General features: G+C 45.0%; 1 protein-coding gene and 1 non-coding gene across 3 annotated transcripts in view; one reads left to right on the forward strand and one right to left on the reverse strand.

Moving 5' to 3' along the window:
• Nudcd3 (NudC domain containing 3) overlaps positions 1-20,145 on the reverse strand; it is a 92,142-nt gene that overhangs the window by 70,329 nt on the left and 1,668 nt on the right. For both annotated transcript variants that reach the window (XM_010624937.3, XM_010624936.3), the window contains exon 2: positions 15,385-15,710. In XM_010624937.3, the coding sequence (XP_010623239.1) occupies positions 15,385-15,710 (326 nt within the window). The remainder of the gene's footprint in view (positions 1-15,384; positions 15,711-20,145) is intronic.
• On the forward strand, positions 17,114-17,217 carry LOC117286605. Its single transcript, XR_004517773.1, has one exon. It is a non-coding gene; the product is annotated as a U6 spliceosomal RNA (small nuclear RNA).

Raw genomic sequence — 20,145 nt, forward strand, 5'->3', positions numbered from 1 at the left:
GTTTCAAAATCCTATCAGTTTATAAAGAAAATGTTACAATAAGCTAAGGCTAATTTATTCTTTTGTTGGGTAAGAAGGCTTGAAGCAATCTCTCACTACACAGTTCAAGCTGGCCTAGAACTCACTATGTAGCCACATCAATCCTCTTGGCCTTGGCTTCCTGGGATTGGGCATGTGCCACCACACCCAGCTAGGTTAATTTATTATTGAAAAAGAAAATGTATAAACAACGTAATGCTGTGCATCAGGGCCCTAAGCCTTCACACCCACTCGCTGCTCACTTTCTAACTTGCCCAGAGCAGCCTCCAGCCCTCAAGCTCCATTCCTGCTGAGAGCCCACAAAGGGCAATGCTCTGTATCTTTCAGACCCTATTTTTGGTGTACTTTTTCTACATATAGATATATTTAGATACACAAATCTCTACTTCTGCCACAGTTGCCTATGACACTCAACACAATTACAAGTCCGCACAAGTGCTGGAAGTGACGGGCTCTGCCACCAGGTGAGCTTGGCATGAGAACGCTCTGGGATGCTGGTAGGACCGAATCACCTTAGGGTGCAATTCTCCGAACTAACTGTGTTCTTAGGCAACACATGACTATGCTTAGCTTGGACTGAGAGCTTTCACTATCCTTTCATTTAACCCTGCAACATCGCACTCAGTTAAGCACTACGGGCTTATTTCATACACGAGAAGAAGGAATCTGCCTACAGCCTACAGCTCAGCCCTGTCACAGCAAGCAGTGAGTTCAGTCTTGGGACTCTGAGACTCATGCTCTCATCCACACTCTAGGATTTTTAAAGGTTTAGGGACTGGGACCAGGAAATGAGAAGATGAAGGTGGTGGCTTCAGAGGGTGAAGCAAACTAAGAGAAGAGCAGCAGAAGGTACGTTCTGGGCTAGTTTGCTGTGAGGGCTCAGCAGCTCCCATAAACACAGCAGGCCCAGCTCCTGGTTCTGCTCCCTCTCTCCCATTGAAACAGCACTGGGTGTGGTGGTACACGCCTATAATCCCAGCACTCAGATGCTATGAGTTCAAAACCAGCCTGGGCTACACAGTGAATTCCAGGGCAGTCTGAACTAGATAGTGAGACCCTCACTATCTCTCAAAAAAAAAACAAAAAACCAAAAACAAAAAGGTTGCCTGGAGAAAAGGTTCCTCCACAGCTGATGAAAAGGAAGATCACAAACCAAGAGCACTGAGATGCTACTAGGATGAGGCGAGCTGGCGCAAAGGGTGACATGACAGTAGAGTTGACAGATCCAAAGCTGTCGGATAAACACCCATGAGCACCCGCTATTATAAACCACAAGCAAGTAAACAAATGAGTGGGGAGGAAGAAAGGCTCTAACTTTGTGTGTTCAGCAGTAATGACAAGAGGCCACTGTTTGGACAAAACTCCCCCATCAGGTCCCAAGAATCAGACTGAAGTGGAGTCATCACACTGACCACCGTCTCATAGCCTGAACCCTGACACAGTGCCGCCAGTCACCCAAGCAGTGCAATAACCGAGTCCCTTCTGTGGTGAACCCAGAAGGAAGGTCACTCTGAAACGGCCACACTACTTTTGTCCCCTTTGTTGTTTGCCTCAGCCATTTTCTTGCCTATAAAACTGACTGACTTCTCAGCAAGGTAGGTAGAACACATTCTATTTCATAAAATGAGGTATTACCTGATTTCTAAATTATAAATAAAAAGCCAGTCAGATCTTTAAATTTATTGTAATTTTGTCTTCTGACAAGTATAATTATACTTAATAAATGTAGGATGATGGAAATAGAAATCATTTAGCTAACACCAAAGTAATAATTGTTTTGGGCGAGCATAATCAATGCTTACTAAGATTAGGCGGCAAAAAACATGTTCAGAAACATGATACAGGTGTTTACCTGACCTCCAAGTTATCTCCCGCAAGATACTTCCTAATTACACAGGAACATCATAACTCCATGGTAGAAAAACATGGGTGCTACCACCTCAACCAAGCCATCACACTACCATCGGCAGGAGCAGGGCAGGGGGACCCCCAGCCTCCCGACATAAGGTGCCCAGCCTGGACACCACCCAGAATTCTTGGCCAAAACAACACCACATGTGAATATGGTAAAAAAGAATGAGACAAAACTGCACTTAAGAGACAGCCACAAAAAGAAAAAAGGCAGTTCTCTTAAAAAAAAAAAAAAGTGTCAAGGTGACGAGAGACAAAGACCAAGAAACCATCCCAGATAAAGAAGACTGAGGAGACATAACCATAAATGCAACGACAGTAACAGAATGAACCCCACCATGAAACCAGGACAGCTCTGGAACAATAGGTGAAATGTGAATAAGATCTAAAGATGTGATAACAGCAGCCACTGGACAAAAGGGATGCCAAGATCTGGAGAAGCTGGGTAAAGGAACATAGGATTCAGTACATGATTTTTGCAAATTTTTGGTAGGTCTGAATTATCTATAAATTGACATTTTTAAAACCAAATGATGATGATAATAATGATAATAACAGATGTTGACAGGGCCACGAGGGAAGATGCCAATGCCTGGCCAGCCAAGAACAGAGTGGCTGCTCCCCTCAGCAGCAGCACACACATCACATGCCTGATGCGCACTCTCCAGCCCCCAGTGTGATCACTGAGCTCACAGGACTGAGCGACCATCTGAGATAACCCACCCAGATGATCTCATGGGGCACTCTGTAAAATGCAGCTGCCAGACACGCAGACACCTCTTCCACAGCCAGCTCCTCAGCTAGAGGGAGACGGAAAGACTCAAACTACTCCACTCCCTCGCTGCACAGCTGCTACACAGATGTGGTCTACACAGTCCTGGGCGGTGTCGCACGCCGCCAGGGGAGAGCAAAGGGGAGGAGCACACAGCAAGGCCAGAGGAGGCGTCCACAGCCTGAGGTTCAGTACCAAGAAGAGAAAGGGCCGCAGGATTCCACTCCCGAGTTTAAAGCAGAAGACCAGAAAGTGACAGGTGCGTAAATGTAAGAATACGAGAAAACTTAAATGTTAAATGTTACTGGATGATGTGAATACCGAGGCTGGTCATTCTGAACATGCCTTTCAGCCTCCATCACTCACCCATTCAGCTGTTTACCAGGGGCCAACAACAGGCCAGGTGCTGGGATCCCCAGTGACCAGGTAGACAAAGGCCCTTCCTTGATGGGAAAGCCAGACAACACCCAGCATGGACACATCCACAGCAACATCAGCTCAGGGATAGTGACGGAGCTGGGCCCAGCCCTGTGCCTACCCTGACTCTGCCAAGAGGAAGAACGGGCAGACACCAGGGGCCGAGGCAGAAGACACAACAAGGCAGAGGAGACAAGGACAAGTATATGTGGTGGTGAGCATATGTGCAGCCTCCACCTTGGGCCAGAGAGCAGAGGACAAATTGCCTAGGGGCACACCAAGGCTGTAGGCGGAGATGCTAGACTGCACAGGTCAGCAGGAAGGGGTGAGGACAACCAACGGTTGCCTGGGAGGGATCCCAGGTGCTCAGGAAGACCTCAGGAACACATGGAAGGGAGTGGCAACAGCAAGTCTGAGCACAGCGGTGCCAGTGCCACAGTCACCTCACTTCTAAGCCAGTCTGATCCTTGACCTCAACCTGTCAGCTCAGGAGCTTGCTCCCCTGGACAAGTCTCAAGGCCCAGACTCACTTCCAAGACCTCTTCTCTCTCCCACTGCGCCCTCCACCTCAGGGACACCCCAGGCTACAGCCTTCAATGCTTCTAAATGCTGATGTTTTTCAAATGCTTTTTGGTCCCCACTCTCCGCAGCAGCCCTGACCCAGGTCTGCCGCCTGTCTGGTGACGTCAGCCTCTCAGTGGACACAGCCACAGCCCACCTGATCGCCCGCAGAAGCTGTCCTTCCCTCCCCAGTACCAGCAATCAGCAACTTCATCCTGCCAGTTGCCTGGCAACAGACTTTGAGGAGGAGAAAAATATACAGCTACATTTAAAATTCTAAGTGTGAAAAACACGTATAATTTATTACTAAATATAGTTATTATATAGTAACAAAATACAATTACTGAATATAATAAATACTAAACAGTCTACACACCTACAAAAGCCAACAAAATCAAGTAAAAAAGTATCAGAAACCACAAAGAGCACTCAGTATCAATGTACAGGACCTACTGAATAAAAACATTAAAATTCTACAAAAGAACACAGAACAAGTCTTGAACAAGTAAAACATACCCTGTTCTTAGACAGAAAGACTCAAAAATGTAAAGATGTCAATTCTCCCTAAGCTGAAACATAAATATAGTATATTCCCATTGAAAATTTCAGCAGAATTTTCATATGGAAAATTGATTTCCAAGAATAGTCAAGAAAAGTCTGGGGGAGAAAAAGATTAAACACTAGTCCTCCCAAGTACTAATATTATAACTTATGGTAAATTAAATAGCTTATAAGGGCCAGGGATTTAGCTCAGTGGTTCTGCCACCTGCCTTGCAAGCACAAGGACCAGAGTTTGATTTCCCAGTACCACAAAAAAAGAAAGAAAGAGAGGGAGAGAAAGAAAGAAATAGTTTATGGGCCAGGGATTTAGCCTGGTGGTTCCACCACCTGCCTTGCAAGTGCAAGGTCCCAAGTTCAGTCGCCGGTACCAAAAAAATAATTAATTAATTAATTAGCTTAGTACTGGCAAAGAAATAGAATCAATGGTTTAATATCTGTAAAAAAGGAATGGAGGGCTGGGGATTTAGCTCAGTGGTTCTGTCGCCTGTCTCACAAGCACAAGGACCTGAGTTCGATCCCTGGTACCAAAAAAAAAAAAAAAAGATGGAAAAGGGAGAAAACCCAGAAACATACAAAACCAGAATCCAAGAATGTCAAAGTGAATGGCATTTCAAAGAAAACCAAAGAAGGGCCGGGGATTTAGCTCAGTGGTTCGGTGGCCTGCCTCGCAAGTGCAAGGACCCGAGTTCGATCCCCGGTACCAAAACAAAGAAAACCAAAGAAGAAACATAAGAGCAGCCCAGAAATAAATTAGAGCTGCTAGCTAGCACCTGCGTCAGACTCCTTGAGCAAGTTGGAGGGGTGGAAACAAAGCTGGTGGAAAATCTCTGGGGCCAATTTAGCAACATCCATCAAAATTAAAAACCCTCTGCCAGGCATAGTGGAGCACGCCTGTAATCCCAGCACTCGGGAGGCTCGGGAGGCTGAGGCAGGAGGATCGCTGTGAGTTCAAGACCAGCCTGGGCTACAAAGTGAGTTCCAGGTCAGTCTCAACTACATTGTGAGACCCTGTCTCGAAAAACAACAACAACAAAAAAAAACCCTCTGACCCAGTAAAAGCTGTCCTGGGAATTCAGCCGACTGCTACACATACACATGTTCCAAGAAATGCATACAAGTTTATTTACTACAGCATCATTAGTGACGATGGCAGATTGGAAACAACTTAAGTAACACCCCTTGGGGCTCATTAAATAATGAAGTTAATATCCACCAGGTAGAATACTATATGGCAGTTAAGAGAATTCCTGGCCACACATTGGAGTCACTGGAGTGCAGCCGAACACGCACATGTGACATGCAGGCCACACCCGGACGTGGTGGCTCAGGGAAGCAATCTGCGCAGGGATGGCGGTGGTGGGGAGTCCAGGGCACCCCCTGCAGCCCTAGGAGCCTGGAAGGCACCATCCTCCCTGGTACAGAAAGGGAAAGCCATGTGTGCACAGAGGAGCAGCGCCTGGCAACACAGAGAGTATGGTTAGCAACAGCTGCTTACCAAGCACAAGTGTGCACTGCACATTTGGGGATGTGGCTAAGTCAACACTCACAGATGTGCTGTGTGTGCACCTGCACTGTACTTAATAGGCCAAGCATTCACATCCTGTGCCACACATGCACAGGTGTAAATTTTACAGAAGAAACTACTGACAAAAAAAGGGCCGGGGATTTAGCTCAGTGGTGCTGCCACCTGCCTCACAAGCACAAGGTCCTGAGTATGACCCCCCACACAAAAAAAACAAAAGAAAGAAAGAAAGAAAGAAAGAAAGAAAGAAAGAAAGAAAGAAAGAAAGAAAGAAAGAAAGAAAGAAAGAAAGAAAGAAAGAAACTACTGACAATGGTAGCCTTAGTAATAATGACTCATGCCCATTATACACTCCTGTCACTTCCAAAAAGTCATCCTTAATCCAACTCTGACTTACAGGAAACAGGACTAAGGACAAGCTAAACTACATCATGGGCAACAATCATAAAACTAAGGCAGTGGCAAACCCAACAAATAACCTAATTTTTTTATTGTTTTTACAGTGCTGGGGATCAAACCCAGGGCCTCAGGCATGCCAGCAGATGTCTGGCCCTATTTGATTTCCTTAAGAGACTTTTTTTGTTTTTGTTTTTTGTTTTTGGTGCCAGGGATTGAACTCACGTCCTTGCACTTGTGAGCAGGCAGCAGAACCATTGAGCTAAATCCCTGGCCCCTTAAGAGACATTTTGAGAGAGGTGGGGAGAGAAATAGAGGGTCAACTCTGAGCCCTGGTGTTCCCTGACTTATTTGTAGTCTGAGTCAAGCAAATCTATTTTTTAAAATTAGAACATATGAGAAAACAGGAAATTTAAACACTGGCTGAAAATATTAACAGATGAAATGGTATGAGGCAGATTTTGTTTCAAAATAACACAAGAGGAAGAAGTGGGCTGCTGCTGAGGTTGGACAATGAGCACGTGGGGAATCTTATATGCCTCCTGTAGTTTCTATTGCAAATTCTACAACATTTTTTTTGTTAGGCACATGTATCATTATTTTTTCAGATAGGGTCTCACTACGTAGTCCAGAATGACCTTCAACTTACCATGATCCTCCTGCCTCCGCTTCCTGAGACCTGGGATTACAAGCCTATACTACCTTTTTAATGTAAAACAGCATAATTATAAAAATTCAAATAGAAGTTGGTTATTTTAGTTTAAACAATATCTCTCAGATAATCTGATAATAGCTGCTTCTTTCTTCACAGAGCAAGGCAAGCCCAGCCATGTGCAGCCCACTGAGGCAACACTGCTCCATCCACAACTCTGGCCCCACCTTCTGACTGTGGGATTTTAACCAAAACACTTGTTTGTGGCAGATCTCAATTTCCTCTCTGTAAAAAGGAAACAGATCAGTGGTTCTCCATTTTTATTTATTTGGTTTGTTTTGGTTTGATTTGGTTTTGTGAGACAGGGTCTTGGTATGTAATTCAGGCTGGCCTTGAACAGGCAGACTTCCCTCTTCACAGCTTTCTACTCCTGTTCTTTCTTAGTAACCTGCTGTGCAGCACATATCCACTCCAAGAGCAAGAGCTGCTCCAGTCATAGCACTCAACAGTGTACAGTGTAGATTCAAATGCAAAACAATGCAAGAGTCTGAGGATACAAGGCTCAGCAAAAAAAAAAAAAAAAAAAAAAAAAAAAAAAAAAAAAATAGTGTCAGCTGGGCATGGTGGCACACACCTATGATCCTAGCACTAGGGAGGTTGAGGCAGGAGGACTGCCATTGAGTTCAAAGCCATAGTGCGTTAAAGGCCAGCCTGAATAACAGAGTAAGACTGTCTCAAAAAACCAAATGAGAGAGAGAGAGAGAGACTAACACTTTATAAACACATATACACATATGTATATACATGTTTATATGCAGAAAGGCTATAGAAAATATACCAAAAATAAAGAGTGCTGGGATTTTTTTCCTATATACTTGCCTATTTTCCAAATATTGTAAATTGAGTATAATCAAACAGAAAAACAAAAAGCTTTTCCTTATTTACGAGAAATAATAGCCAAGCATAGGGCACATGCCTGGGATCCTGGCACTTACAAGGAGACAGGAGGATCAAAAGTTTGAAGCCATTTGATCTAAACTACAAGTTGAAGGCCAGCTCAGCCTGCACTACACAGCAAAACCCTGTCTCAAAAAAACATTTCTAACTGATTATGCCACCATCACTGGACCATGGATTCTGTCACAATCGGCAATCCTGAAAAAAAAACTTTTCACCACCAAACAAAGATTCTGCTTATAGACAAATCAAGGAACCCAGTTTCCTCAGGCAGTGGAACTACACAGAGAGGGTGCCTGTTACAGTCTGTGTCTAGATGTCCCCCAAAGCCTCCTTCAGTCACAGGTGGGGCTTTTTCAGAGGAGGCTCGATCTTCAGTGTGTGACTCTGGACTAATATGGTGCAATGCCAGGATCAAGAGCACTAGGGTCAAGGCTGTGAGAGCTGCCCAACCTAAGCAGCCTCCTGAGATGTAAGGGACAGAAAGAGTTGTGGTCATCTCTTGTTGCTTTGCTACCTTCTGCCTGCCATGAACTGTTTCTTCTCTGCCATACCACCCAGCCTTGGAGCCAGCTAATGATGGACTGAAATCTCTACAAATTGTGAGCTAAATAAACCTTCCCTCCTTTAACTTTTGGGTGTTGGGAGTTTTGTCTCAGAAGCAAGAAAAGTAACTAAGATGGTTCCTCATGCCCAACACAGCCTGCTTGCTCTGATAGCCCAGCTGTGGGAACCCAAAGGACAGACATCAGGACAGGTGGGTGAGTACTGCAGAGTAAGTATCAATGTCCTCCAACATTCACATGTTGAAGTCCTGACCCTCAAGGTGCTGACACTGGAGGCAGGTGGTTCAGGCAGGGGGTCAGGACCCTCATAAGAGACCCCAACGAGTTCACTAGCCCCTTCTACCATGTGAGTTCTCAGCAGAAAGAGAGGTTTAGGAACCAGAAAGTGGAGCCTCAAGACACCATATCAGCACCTGACCTTGGACTTCCAGCCTCCAAAACTGTAAGCAATACATGTTTTTTGTTTATAAACTTATCAGTGCTATGTAATTTTGTTATTAGCACCTAAAGTAACTAAGAGTGAGCAAAATCAAAGGAGGGTGCTAAGAAATGGAACTGGGCACACACTGGAGTGCTTGCCTCACAGTGCAAGGCAGTGAGAGAGGGTGGGCGACTCGCCCAGTCACCAAAGGCCTGTGAAGAGCCAGCCATACAGACAGGGGGCACAGGGGGACAGAGCACTGGGGAGACCCTGCCAAGGAGGTGGAAATGCAAAGAACATGAAGGGACTGGAGACGGCTCTGAGGCAGGAAGGAGACGTCTGGTGGAGATGAGCAACTGCATGGGTGCTCTTAGGAAGTTGACATTTCTCTTCCAAACAGTGCTGCTCCCTTCCCCAGAAGCACCCATGCCCTGCACCAGCTGGCCACAAGGCCACCCCACCAAGCACAGGGGAAAGGTCTCCTTGGTTACCACGTTTACCTATGGTGGTTCACATGTCAAGGACTTCCTGGTACCTCCACTCACACTGCTCCCCTGTGCAGGGCAGGAGGGACAGCCTGGCCAGGCACAAGGCTGCGGGAGTGCACCAACAGCACCAGCACACCACGTCCCCCATGAGGGACAAACACCTGTCCCAGCACTCAGGTCAACTATCTCCAGGTGATAACCGACACAACTACTGCTACTTTTGTATTCCTTTTCCCTTTTTGAAAGAATTCTGTTCACGGTTTATATAAGGAAAAATTCAACTGGTACAGCCTTTTGGAGATTTTCATCAGCATCCCAGCACCACCACTGCAGCTGTCCTTCGTCTGCCTGCAGCGACACCTGCAGGTCGGGAGCCTGAACTGCAGGTGCTGTGCCAGCTGCAGCTGTTGAGGGGGCTACTTTGGCCCCTACTGAGAGGGGACCCAGAGCAGGACAGTAACCCACAGCTCTGAAGCAGCCATGGTCCTGGCCCAGCCATTACAAATGCCTACTCTGGCCGGGCGTGGTGGTGCACACCTGTAATCCCGGCACTAGGGAGGCTGAGGCAAGAGAATCGCTGTGAGTTCGAGACCAGCCTGGGCTACATAGTGAGTTCCAGGTCAGTCTCAGCTACATAGTGAGACCCTGTCTCAAAAAACAAACAAACAAACACACAAATGTCTATTCTGACCCTGTGGTTACAAGACCATATCTGCCAAAAATCCTCAACTATACTGCAAAGAATACACCATGCTGTTATGTAAATTGTACCTCAATAAAACAAAACCATGAAATAGTATACAGTACTATATACAATAAGAAACACTACACAGTATAATACACTGGAAGAAGCCAGCTCTGTAGCATCAAAATGCCAGCCTAAAGGGCCAGGTATTTAGCTCAGTGGTTCCCCTGCCTGCTTCGCAAGCACAAGGTCCCAAGTTTCATCCCCAGTACCAAAACAAAAACAAGTGCAAACCCGAAACCCAAGTGCTGGTATAGAAGCCTTGTCTCAAAAAAACCAAAACCAAAACGAAAATTATATTCCATGAGACTCTAATAGCCACAGTGATTCCACTGATGGATCCAGGCAAAATAAACTGAAAACCTCTGGAAAGGATTCACCACTCTAGATCCCATAAGAAAACTTGCAACCTGTGGAAGAAGGTCAAAATACCAACACTAACAAGAATTTCAAAGAAGCTGATTCCCACTTTCGTGGATGACTCTGACAAGTTCAAGATTCCAAAGGAGAAAGTAACCACAGATATGGTAAAAAGAGCAAGGGAACTAGAAGTTGAGTCTAAAGATGTGCCTGAACTGCTGCAGTGCCATGCAAAAAACTTTTAACAGATAAGAAGGGTTTTTTCCTTTTTGTTGTACAAAGATTGAACCTACTCCACTACTGACTAGTCTTTTTGAGAGAGACAGGATCTAAATTGCCCTGGCTGGCCTTGAAGTTGCAATCACCCTGCCTCAGCCCAGACCCAGCCAATCAAGTATTTTTAACTAAGGTATGTGTTATGGCTTATATCTAGATGTCCCCCCACGGCCTCATACAGTTACAGGTGTGCTTTTTGGAAATGGCTTGATCTTGGGTATGTGATGCTGGGATCAAGGATATGATGCTGGGATTGATTCATGTTGTAATGTTAGGATTAAGGGGACCTCACCCTGAGTGAGTGGCACCGCCCTACGCATGGGTAGATAGCCTGAATAGGATATAAGGGACAGAAAGAATGTCACTGCTTGTTGCTTGTCACTTACAACTTCACTGCTTTGCTGCCTTCTGCCCATAATGAAGTCTCCTCCCCTATTCCATGCCACGCTGCCTTGGAGCCAGCTAACTAGGAAATGAAACCTCTATAAACTGTGGCCTGGGCTGGGGATTTAGCTCAGTGGTTCTGCCCCTGCCTCAGAAGTGCATGGTCCCTAGTTTGATCCCCAGTATATGAAAGAAAAAAAATGTCAAGAAATTGTGGGCTACTATAAACCTTTCCTCCTTTAACTTTAGGTGTTGAGTAGTTTTATCTCAGCAACAAGAGAAGTAACTAAGACAGTATGTACTTTGTTTTTGTAGACATAATGCATGATATGCTTAATATACTACTGCATAATGTACATAAGAACTTTCTCTGCTCTGAGAAATCCAAAAATCCTATGACTCATTTTATTGCAATTTTCTCTTTATTGTAGTGGCCTGGAACTATATTAGTCAGGGCTTCTCAGCTTGTAGACAGAAAACCAAAACCATTAGCTCTCTGAGGCATGCCTATATTTAAACATTACCTTACTGTGAAATTCAGAATTCTCCCAAAATTTTGCCGAGGTAATGCTTGAATAAATGATGCTGAGGTGAGGTGCACAACTGCTATAGACAGTTTATGCTCTCCCTCACCCATACTCCCAAATTCCCACGTTGAATCCTAAGCCCAAGGTGATGTGATTCGTCCAAGAGAGCTTTCCATGCCTGGGCTTCTTCGTGCCCTAACAGGAGACTGCAGAGCGCTCGCTCACCCCTCTGCATGTGAGGACACAGTAAGAAAACTGAATGTGAGCCCTCGTGACTCTGCCCCAACTGAATCTTGGATTCTGGCCTCCCACTACTGCAAGCAATCAACTTTTGCTGCTTGTAAGCCACTCAGGCTATGGTACTTTGTTACAGCAGTCTAAAGAAGACACAACTATGTTTATTCAGTCTTCATTCTCCTATGTAATTATTTTAATGAGAAGCTGCACAGAGAAAGAACTCCAGAAAAATGTTTAGGGTTTCCTTGAATCTGGCTGAAAACACTCTGCACACAGGTAGATTATGACTCTATACAGCAGGGAAGACCAACCTAGGTCACGAACCTGAGCTCACACAGAGCAGAGACCAGCCAGTATAAGCAGACCTCAGTGGACACCCACAGCAGGCGTGTCCAACCCACCAGCTGCACACAGCCCTGGAGAGCATGATATGCAGACCCATAACACTCTGAACTTTCACCCAGTATGATTTTTAGTGCAGTCTTTCATGATTTGATGGGTAGTGCTCCAGCAGCAATTCACTAGGCAACACTGCACACTGCATGGGGAGGACATGCTGCAGCAGCACTAACTAGGCCTCCTGAGCCGGGGACACAGTCAGTGGGATCAAAACCCACGTGACAACAGATGTCACAAGCACTTCTGTGACTTTGGGAATAAAACACAGCAGTGACCAGTAATTATATTTCAACCTACCTACATATGTGTAGTTTTATAAAGAGGGTTTATTATTATTAATCAGACATGAAGATTCCCTTATTTATTTATTAAACTTGGACTTGTGTTATTTTATAAAATAATAAGCCAGGCATGGTGGCACAAGCCTATAACCCCAGCATTGGAAAGCTGAGACAGGAGGATTACCACAAATTCAAGGCCAGCTTGGGCTACACAGTGAGTTCAAAGTCTACATGAATTATATAATGAGATCCTGTCTCAAAAATAAATAAGTAAATTAACAAACAATAAATAAAATAGTAAGTTAATATGTAAAAAAAGAAATTTTGTTACTTATACACATTAACTAGACTGTACATAATATATGTAGCCCAAGACAATTCCTAACATAGTGCAGCCCAGGGAAGCCAAAAAGATGGACACCCATGACTGTGAAAATTCAGAAGATACCTAACAAGGTCACATGTTAGAAGGCTAAACTAGCCAAAAATAAATGGTATCATGGTCACGCCTTAAAAAAGCTTAAGAACAAGCTTCTGAAAGATCAGGCTAACCTGCAAACAAAATAACTGCCTGTAGCCATAAAACTCTTTAGAGGAAGAAAACAAAATTCAAAAGACTCAACAATGTGTATCTAACATCCAACCAACTATTACCAGACACATAAAGAAGTAGGAATGCGATTCCAAAATCAGACCAAAATTCAGTAAACAAAAACAACCCCCCTCAAAAAAGAAAATAGAATCAGCAGATAAAATTTTTAAAACAGATACAGATATTTAAAAGGATTTGAAGGAAAACAACAAAGGTAAAAATAAAAGCCATTAAAAAAAAATCAAATAGAACTTGCAGAGCTGAAAAACACAAAACATTTATTGGAGGGCTGGGAATTCAGCTCAGTGTTTCTGCCGCCTGCCTCGCAAACACAAGGACCCAAATTTGATCCCCGGTACCAAAAAATAAAAATAAATATTTATTGGATGAGTTTAAATATTAGACATCAAAGGAAGAAAGACAATAAAATTGAAGGCAGGACACTAGAAACTATGCCAAAGGAAGTGCAAAGAGAAAAGAGACCACACACACAAAACCACCGGAGCAAATAAGAAAGGACTGAAACTAATGATAGAGTACAGTAAAGCAGCCAGAGTGGAAGTAGGGGTTTTATTACATATAGGGAACAAAGAATTTTGACAAACCTCTCATCAGAAGCAACGCAAGCTAGAAGACAACAGAACAATATTCTTTAAAATGATGGGGGAGGGAAGTGTCAACCTGAAATTCTATACCCAGCAAAAACATCTTCAGAAATGATGACAAAATAAAAGGTATTTTCAGACAACAAAAGCTGAAGGAATTCCTCACCCACAGGTCTGCTCTACATGAAATATTAAGAAAGTTTTTCAATTTAAAAGGAAATACCACTCCTGCCTCACGAGCACAAGGACCTGTGTTCATTCCCTGGTAACAAAAACAAACAAACAAACAAAAATACCAGATCAGATCTGTCTCTCTGCCCTACACCATCTTCCCTTTTCAGGCTCCAAAACCTTACTTCACTGCCTTTTCTTCCACAACCCCATATTCAACACCTCCTCCCCTTCACCAACTTGGATCACCCAAACCCAACAAGTTTTCTCTGAACCCCATTTTTTAGTTGGACCTTTAAGACTGCAGTTGGCCTCATCCTAGTATCTTTACAGAACCCATTCTCCCCTACTCCTTATTTTATAAGTCATCCTAAATTGTTAGTTTGACTTCATTAACTAGATATAATACTCAAATACTCCCTGAAAACAGGTCAGACAGTACAAGAAGTGGAAAAAACAGAAGGGAAGTAGAGGTCTCAGAGTGCCAACTCATCAAAAAAGAATGCAGATGTACTTGCATCAGCAGCACATACACTAAAAAAAAAAATGCAGATTTCCAAAAGCAGACCCCAGGATCACCGCTGTGCTGCAGACACTCTTGCTCCAACTGCAGGGAGGATGGTGACCCATTCAGAGCATCTGGGAAACATGTTCTGAATGTCAGTACAAACATAGAACAGGACTTGATTTAGGGAATCCCTGTGTCCTAATCTAGCTCTGTCACTCAATAGCTATCTGACCTTTGGCTCATTTAAAATGCACAAGAGAGGGCCAAGGATTTAGCTCAGTGGTTCTACCACCTGTCTCACAAGCACAAGGTCCCAAGTTCAATCCCTGGTGCCCCCCCAAATGCTCAAGAGGTCAGGTGTGGTGCACACCTGTAACCCAGGACTTAGGAGGCTGAGGCAGGAGGATTACCATGAGTTCAAGGACAACCTGGAATACAGAGCCCCTGGTTCAAAAAAAAAACCTAAAATAAATAAATCAAATAAAATGAGGCAGACACTATTAAAATCATAGAAAAGTTCTATTGCTTGCCAAGGCACTGAGTTTGGAAAGTACCCAAGGCAGGATGTGAATCCAGGGCTCTACAGGTACACGTCATACCTTGGGACACTGTGGCACACACCCCCTAGCAGTATTGATTCCTCCAGGAAAAACAAATATAAAACAATCAAGATGCTATGTGAGAGGTCTTGGGTTCAATCTGGTGGTATCAAAAAAAAACAAGAAAATGGAGAGGCTGAACCCCTTACACACAAATAATGTGAGGTCTTTGCGGGTAGGTAGCCTAATTTTGGTTCTGGCCCTCAACTGGCTGCATAGATCATTACTGTGCCTCAGAGGGAGAAAAAAGAAGGCTAAAACCAATGGAGCCCCCATCCTAATACAACTGCAGGACCAAAACTGCAATTTAAAAAAAAAAAAAAAAAAATTAATGCTAAGATTAAGAACTGGTATTTTGCAAAGTGAGACCAATTAAGAACAAACTTAACCACCAGATGCCAGAGGAGAGTCAAAAGCTGCAGAAGAGCAATTCCTACCTGGGGAGCACTGGGGGTTCTGGGGGTACTTCGGCAGTGCTGGCAACAGCTCCCAAGGCTTCTACTTCCTTTGAGTCCTGTGTCCCCTCCTGTTCCACACCCTCCAGGCCTGGCGGCTGCACCTTCTCCACTTCCTGAGGCCCAGTCGACTCTAGGGCAGAGTCAATCTCTATTTCTTGAACTGGGACCGGGACTAGTTCCTTTTCAGCTGCATTGGTCCCCACAGCCTTGGCCTCCTCTTCTTCCTTTTTTCTGATTTTCTCTTCAAGTTCCTTCCGCCTGTTCTCATCATCTTGACGGGCCATGTGATCAAAAGTTTTGAATACCTAAAATCAAACAGCAATCCAGCAATCAGTTCATTTGCCCAGTACTGTACCACACATTCTTGAGAAATGTAAAAGCTGGTAAGCACAGAATTAAAAAGTAATAAACAGCCAGTCATGGTGGCACACGCCTGTAATCCCAGCACTCAGGAGGCTGAGGCAGGAGGATTGCTGTGAGTTCAAGACCAGCCCGGGCTACATAGTGAGCTCCAGGTCAGTCTCAACTACACAGTGATACCCTGTCTCAAAACAGAAAAAAAAAAAAGTAGCGAACAAGGGCCAGGGCTTTAGCTCAGTGTTTCTGCCATCTGCTTCTCCCTACCAAAAAAAAAAAGTAGTGAACAACAAAAACAAACAGTAAAACAAGAAACTTTGCCTCTGGCAAAATGGAAATGCACTATAACTTTACAAAAGCTAATAGGAAAATGTTCTTTCACAGACAGGTTCCAATATCAGAAAACCAAAGCTAGGGCCGGACAGGGTTTGGCCCCAGTGGTTCCATCGCCTGCCTGCCTTGAAAGGGTAAGGGCTGGAGTTCCAATCTCTGATACCAAAAACAAAACAAAAAAAACTAGACAGGGATTTACCTCAGTGGTTCCACTGCCTGCCTCACAAGTGCAAGGTCAAGATCAATCCCCAGTACCAAAAAAAAAAAAAAAACCCAAAGCTCACAATATTTACATACTTAAAGGACAAACAGCTAGACAGCCTTAGCTGTCATCATGTTTAAGGCCTAATCTTCTTCTTTTTTTTTTTGCTACCAGGGATTGAACTTGGGTCCTTGTGCTTGCAAGGCAGGCCACCGAACCACTGAGCTAAATCCCCAGCCCTTAAGGCCTAATCTTGCTCACAATGCAAACAACACACTGTCCCAGCATTGTGGACTTGTGAAGGCGCCAACAACTCAGGCTCAAAAATGAAAGATGAAAACATAGTTGAACTTCAGCCCTCAAAATGCACATGTTTCCCAGGCAGCCACTGCCCTTTCCACACTGTGAGGGCAAAGGGTGAGGCAGAAGCATTTAGTCCCACAAGCGTCCACCATGCGCCTACAGTGTACAAGGAACACAGAACCCAAAGCAACAACTCTGCCTTCTAAGAACGCAATACTGGTATGTGGACAAGTCCTCAGCCTTTTCTAGAACACAGTGATACCCAAGAAGTTCCTGGGACCTTTTCACCACCAAAAGAGTACAGTCAAGACAACTACACATGACAACTCTGAGACAAGAAGGCCATGAGAGAGTCCCTGGTGGCCTCTCAGGCCGTGGCTGGGAATGACTATTTCTAGTGAAAGAAATCTAAGGAGAAAGGAAAGGATCTCAGCTGGACTCAAGAGGCACAGCCTCCACAGGGACCCTGGAGGGACCCACAGCAATAAGTAGACTGAACAAGAAGCAGCAAGAGTGCTGACTTTAGCAGCACATACACTAAAATTGGAACAAAACAAAGATTAGCATGGCCCCTGAACAAGGAGGACACACGAATTCACGAAGCTGTCCGTATTTAAAAAAAAAAAAAAAAAAAGCAGCAGCAAGAGCCAGACATGGTGGAGCACACACCCTGTGATCCCAGCACTCAGGAAGCTAAGGTACTTGGAAGCTCACTCCAAGTTCCAGGTCAGCCTGGGTTACAGTATAGTGAGTTCAAGTCTAGCCTGAACTACACATCAAGACCCTGCCTCAAAAAGTAAAATAAAAGCAGCAGCAGCAAGAAAAGCAGTAGCTGGAAGGAGGCAAGGCTGGGAGACCAACCTGGGCAATGTGTGGGAAGACGAGGTAGGCTGCAGCAGGTATCCCAGGAACAGTTAGTGCACTGTCCAGGAAGAAGACAGAACAAAAGATGGGTGCTGACATACGAGCTGTGCCTGATGCTTCTACAAACACTCTCAACCGCCCTCCACGCACACACAAGAATCCTGTGGAAAAGGCAGCACCAACACTGCAAAGATGAGAAAAAATAAGGCTTGGAAAGTTAGGTAACGCCCACAGTGCTGCCAAGTGAAGGAAAACAGTAAAAATTACAACTGACACAGCAAATAGTGAAAGGCAACACAGGCAAGGGAAAACAGTCTCCTAAAAGGATAAAACCTAGACACAACCCCAGGTCCATTTCTCCACCACAGACAACCTGAAGCCCTAACCTGCTTATTGTCTACATCCACGCAATGCCACTCCACCACCCCCATGCCCCAAATCTTCATCTTAACTCCAAAAGCAAAGCAAGCAGGGCTCCCTCTCAGGACCTGAGGCTTCTAACACAGGACCCCCAGGACCTTCGACTCAGCACCCCCGCCTACTCCAACAGCCCCCTGCACCACCCAGGAGCTCTGTCACCACCAACCTCCGCTGCACGCACACATTCTCAGTCCAGAGTCAGACTCTTGCACTGGAAGAGATGGCTGGAACTGCCACTCAACCTTCTCAGCTGACAAGAGAAGTGGCTCTCCCAAGATGTCCCAGCAAGTTACAAGAGAAACACGATACAAATGGCTTCTAGAGTCTCTTAACAGAGACTTTACTAAGCAGCACTTCTCAACCAGACTCCAGGATAAACAGAGCTATCTACTGTAACAAATGGCACCTCTATGTAAATGACTCCCTTAAAAGCACACTGTGATGTTATGGAATTTTCATACATGCTTCCTGCTGATCCTGCTGAGCGTCCATCACACAGTATAGGCTGTGTGAGCCCCCAGAACTAGCAGACAAGCACTAGATGCCTTACACTAACTACAACATCTACTCCCCAAGATTCCAGGGGGAGGCTTTGAAGCTCCAGAAAGCAGCAGTCCAACCCTCCTTTCCAAACCCTCTCTGCCAGTGTTCAGAGAACCAAGCAACCCATCTAGGGTGAGAGAGCCACAGGAAGGAGTCTTATGCTGTGGAATCAGGAACAGAAAAACCTCCAAGAGGTAGATGAGTAGGGATGGGGGTGGGGGTTCAGGAGACAACCTACCCTACAGCCCTCCTGACCAATGCTCTTCTGTGAATAAAAAAGTAGGGCCCTAGGACTCACCGCGACCTATCAAGGCATGTGCTTTTAAATTCCATGGGCAGACCACCCACCGTGGCACCCACGTATAATCCCAGTACTCGGGAGGCTGAGGCAGGATCGCTGAAAGTTTGAGGCCAGCCTGGACTGCATAGCGAGACCCCCATCTCTAAATAAATAAATATATACATGCATACGTAGTTAATGTATGATCACTATTCCAGTCACCCAAGTTCGAAAACTTTTGTCATCTTTGACTCATCCTTCCCCTTCCTCTGTCCCTGCTCCCTGGATCTTAACCTAGAGTAGTACCTTTAACCTTTAGGAGGTGTTTTATAAATAATCATCAAATAAATAAATGCATTACTTCTGTCAGTTCACCTGTGAAACAAGGACCAAGACCAACCTCTCAGGCTGTGTTCTGGTTAAGATTATACCCCAGAAAGTAAAACACTTGCTATAGCACATAGAAAACTTTAGCAAATGTTCATTTCTCCTCCACATCTTTCTGCAAGCTACAATCATCCTAGACAAAAGTATTTTCCCCTTACAGTGAAGCAGTTAAACGACAGAGCAGAAAGATTAGTAATCAGAAAAATGAAGTCTTGAGTTCCAGCCTCGATGACCTGGACCATTCTAAGCTTTGGTAACTTCCCGCAGGCACCGTGTAAGGTAACACCTGATCATCCCACAGCCTGTAATGACACTTCAGAAGGTAACATGAAACAGTTTATAGGTGCCAGAGAACTGCACGAAGTATCACCAACATTTCTGTCTTCTCAGAAAACAGAAACAGGCTCAGGGCTCAGCTGAATACTTTCTTTCAACCTCATCAGAATCCCACCCCTCCCACGGGACTTTCTCCGTTTCTAAACTATCATTTCTATTCCTTTCCTTCCAACCCACTCAATCACATAGGTGGCCTTGCAGAGCTCTGTTACCTTCTACATTTTTTTTTTAAGCTATGTCCCAAGTAGAGAGACCGTTATTTAAACACCCCAATCACCATGTGGCAGCCGACAGGGTAAAATAAATGCTTACTTATTGCTACATTCAATAGTACCCAGTCAGTTTCATTCAATAAACATTAACAGCGCTTCAAACATAGAAAAAAAAATAATAACCTGGGTGCATATTTACATCCGAATGTCAATTTAATCACCACCACCAAGACCGGCTGCGACCCGGGAAGACACATCAGAAAGAGCAGCCACACCCACCGATCAGCACAAAGCCTCGGCCATCCCAGCCACCTCCAGAGCCCGGCAGCTCTGGGGTGCGCAGGTGCCGGCCTCTGGGAACGGCCCTCCTCTGCTCCCGCAGCTCCCAGCCGGGGACCTCAACTGCAGCCCCCGGGAGCTCTGCACTAGGCCCGGCTGCTCTCACGGGGGAGCTGCCGGACATCTGATCGCGCTCCACATCCCCCGCAGCGACCTGCGCAGGG

Source organism: Fukomys damarensis, unplaced genomic scaffold (genome assembly GCF_012274545.1).
Source record: "Fukomys damarensis isolate Sample0158 unplaced genomic scaffold, DMR_v1.0_HiC HiC_scaffold_17, whole genome shotgun sequence".
NCBI classification, from domain to species: domain Eukaryota; kingdom Metazoa; phylum Chordata; class Mammalia; order Rodentia; family Bathyergidae; genus Fukomys; species Fukomys damarensis.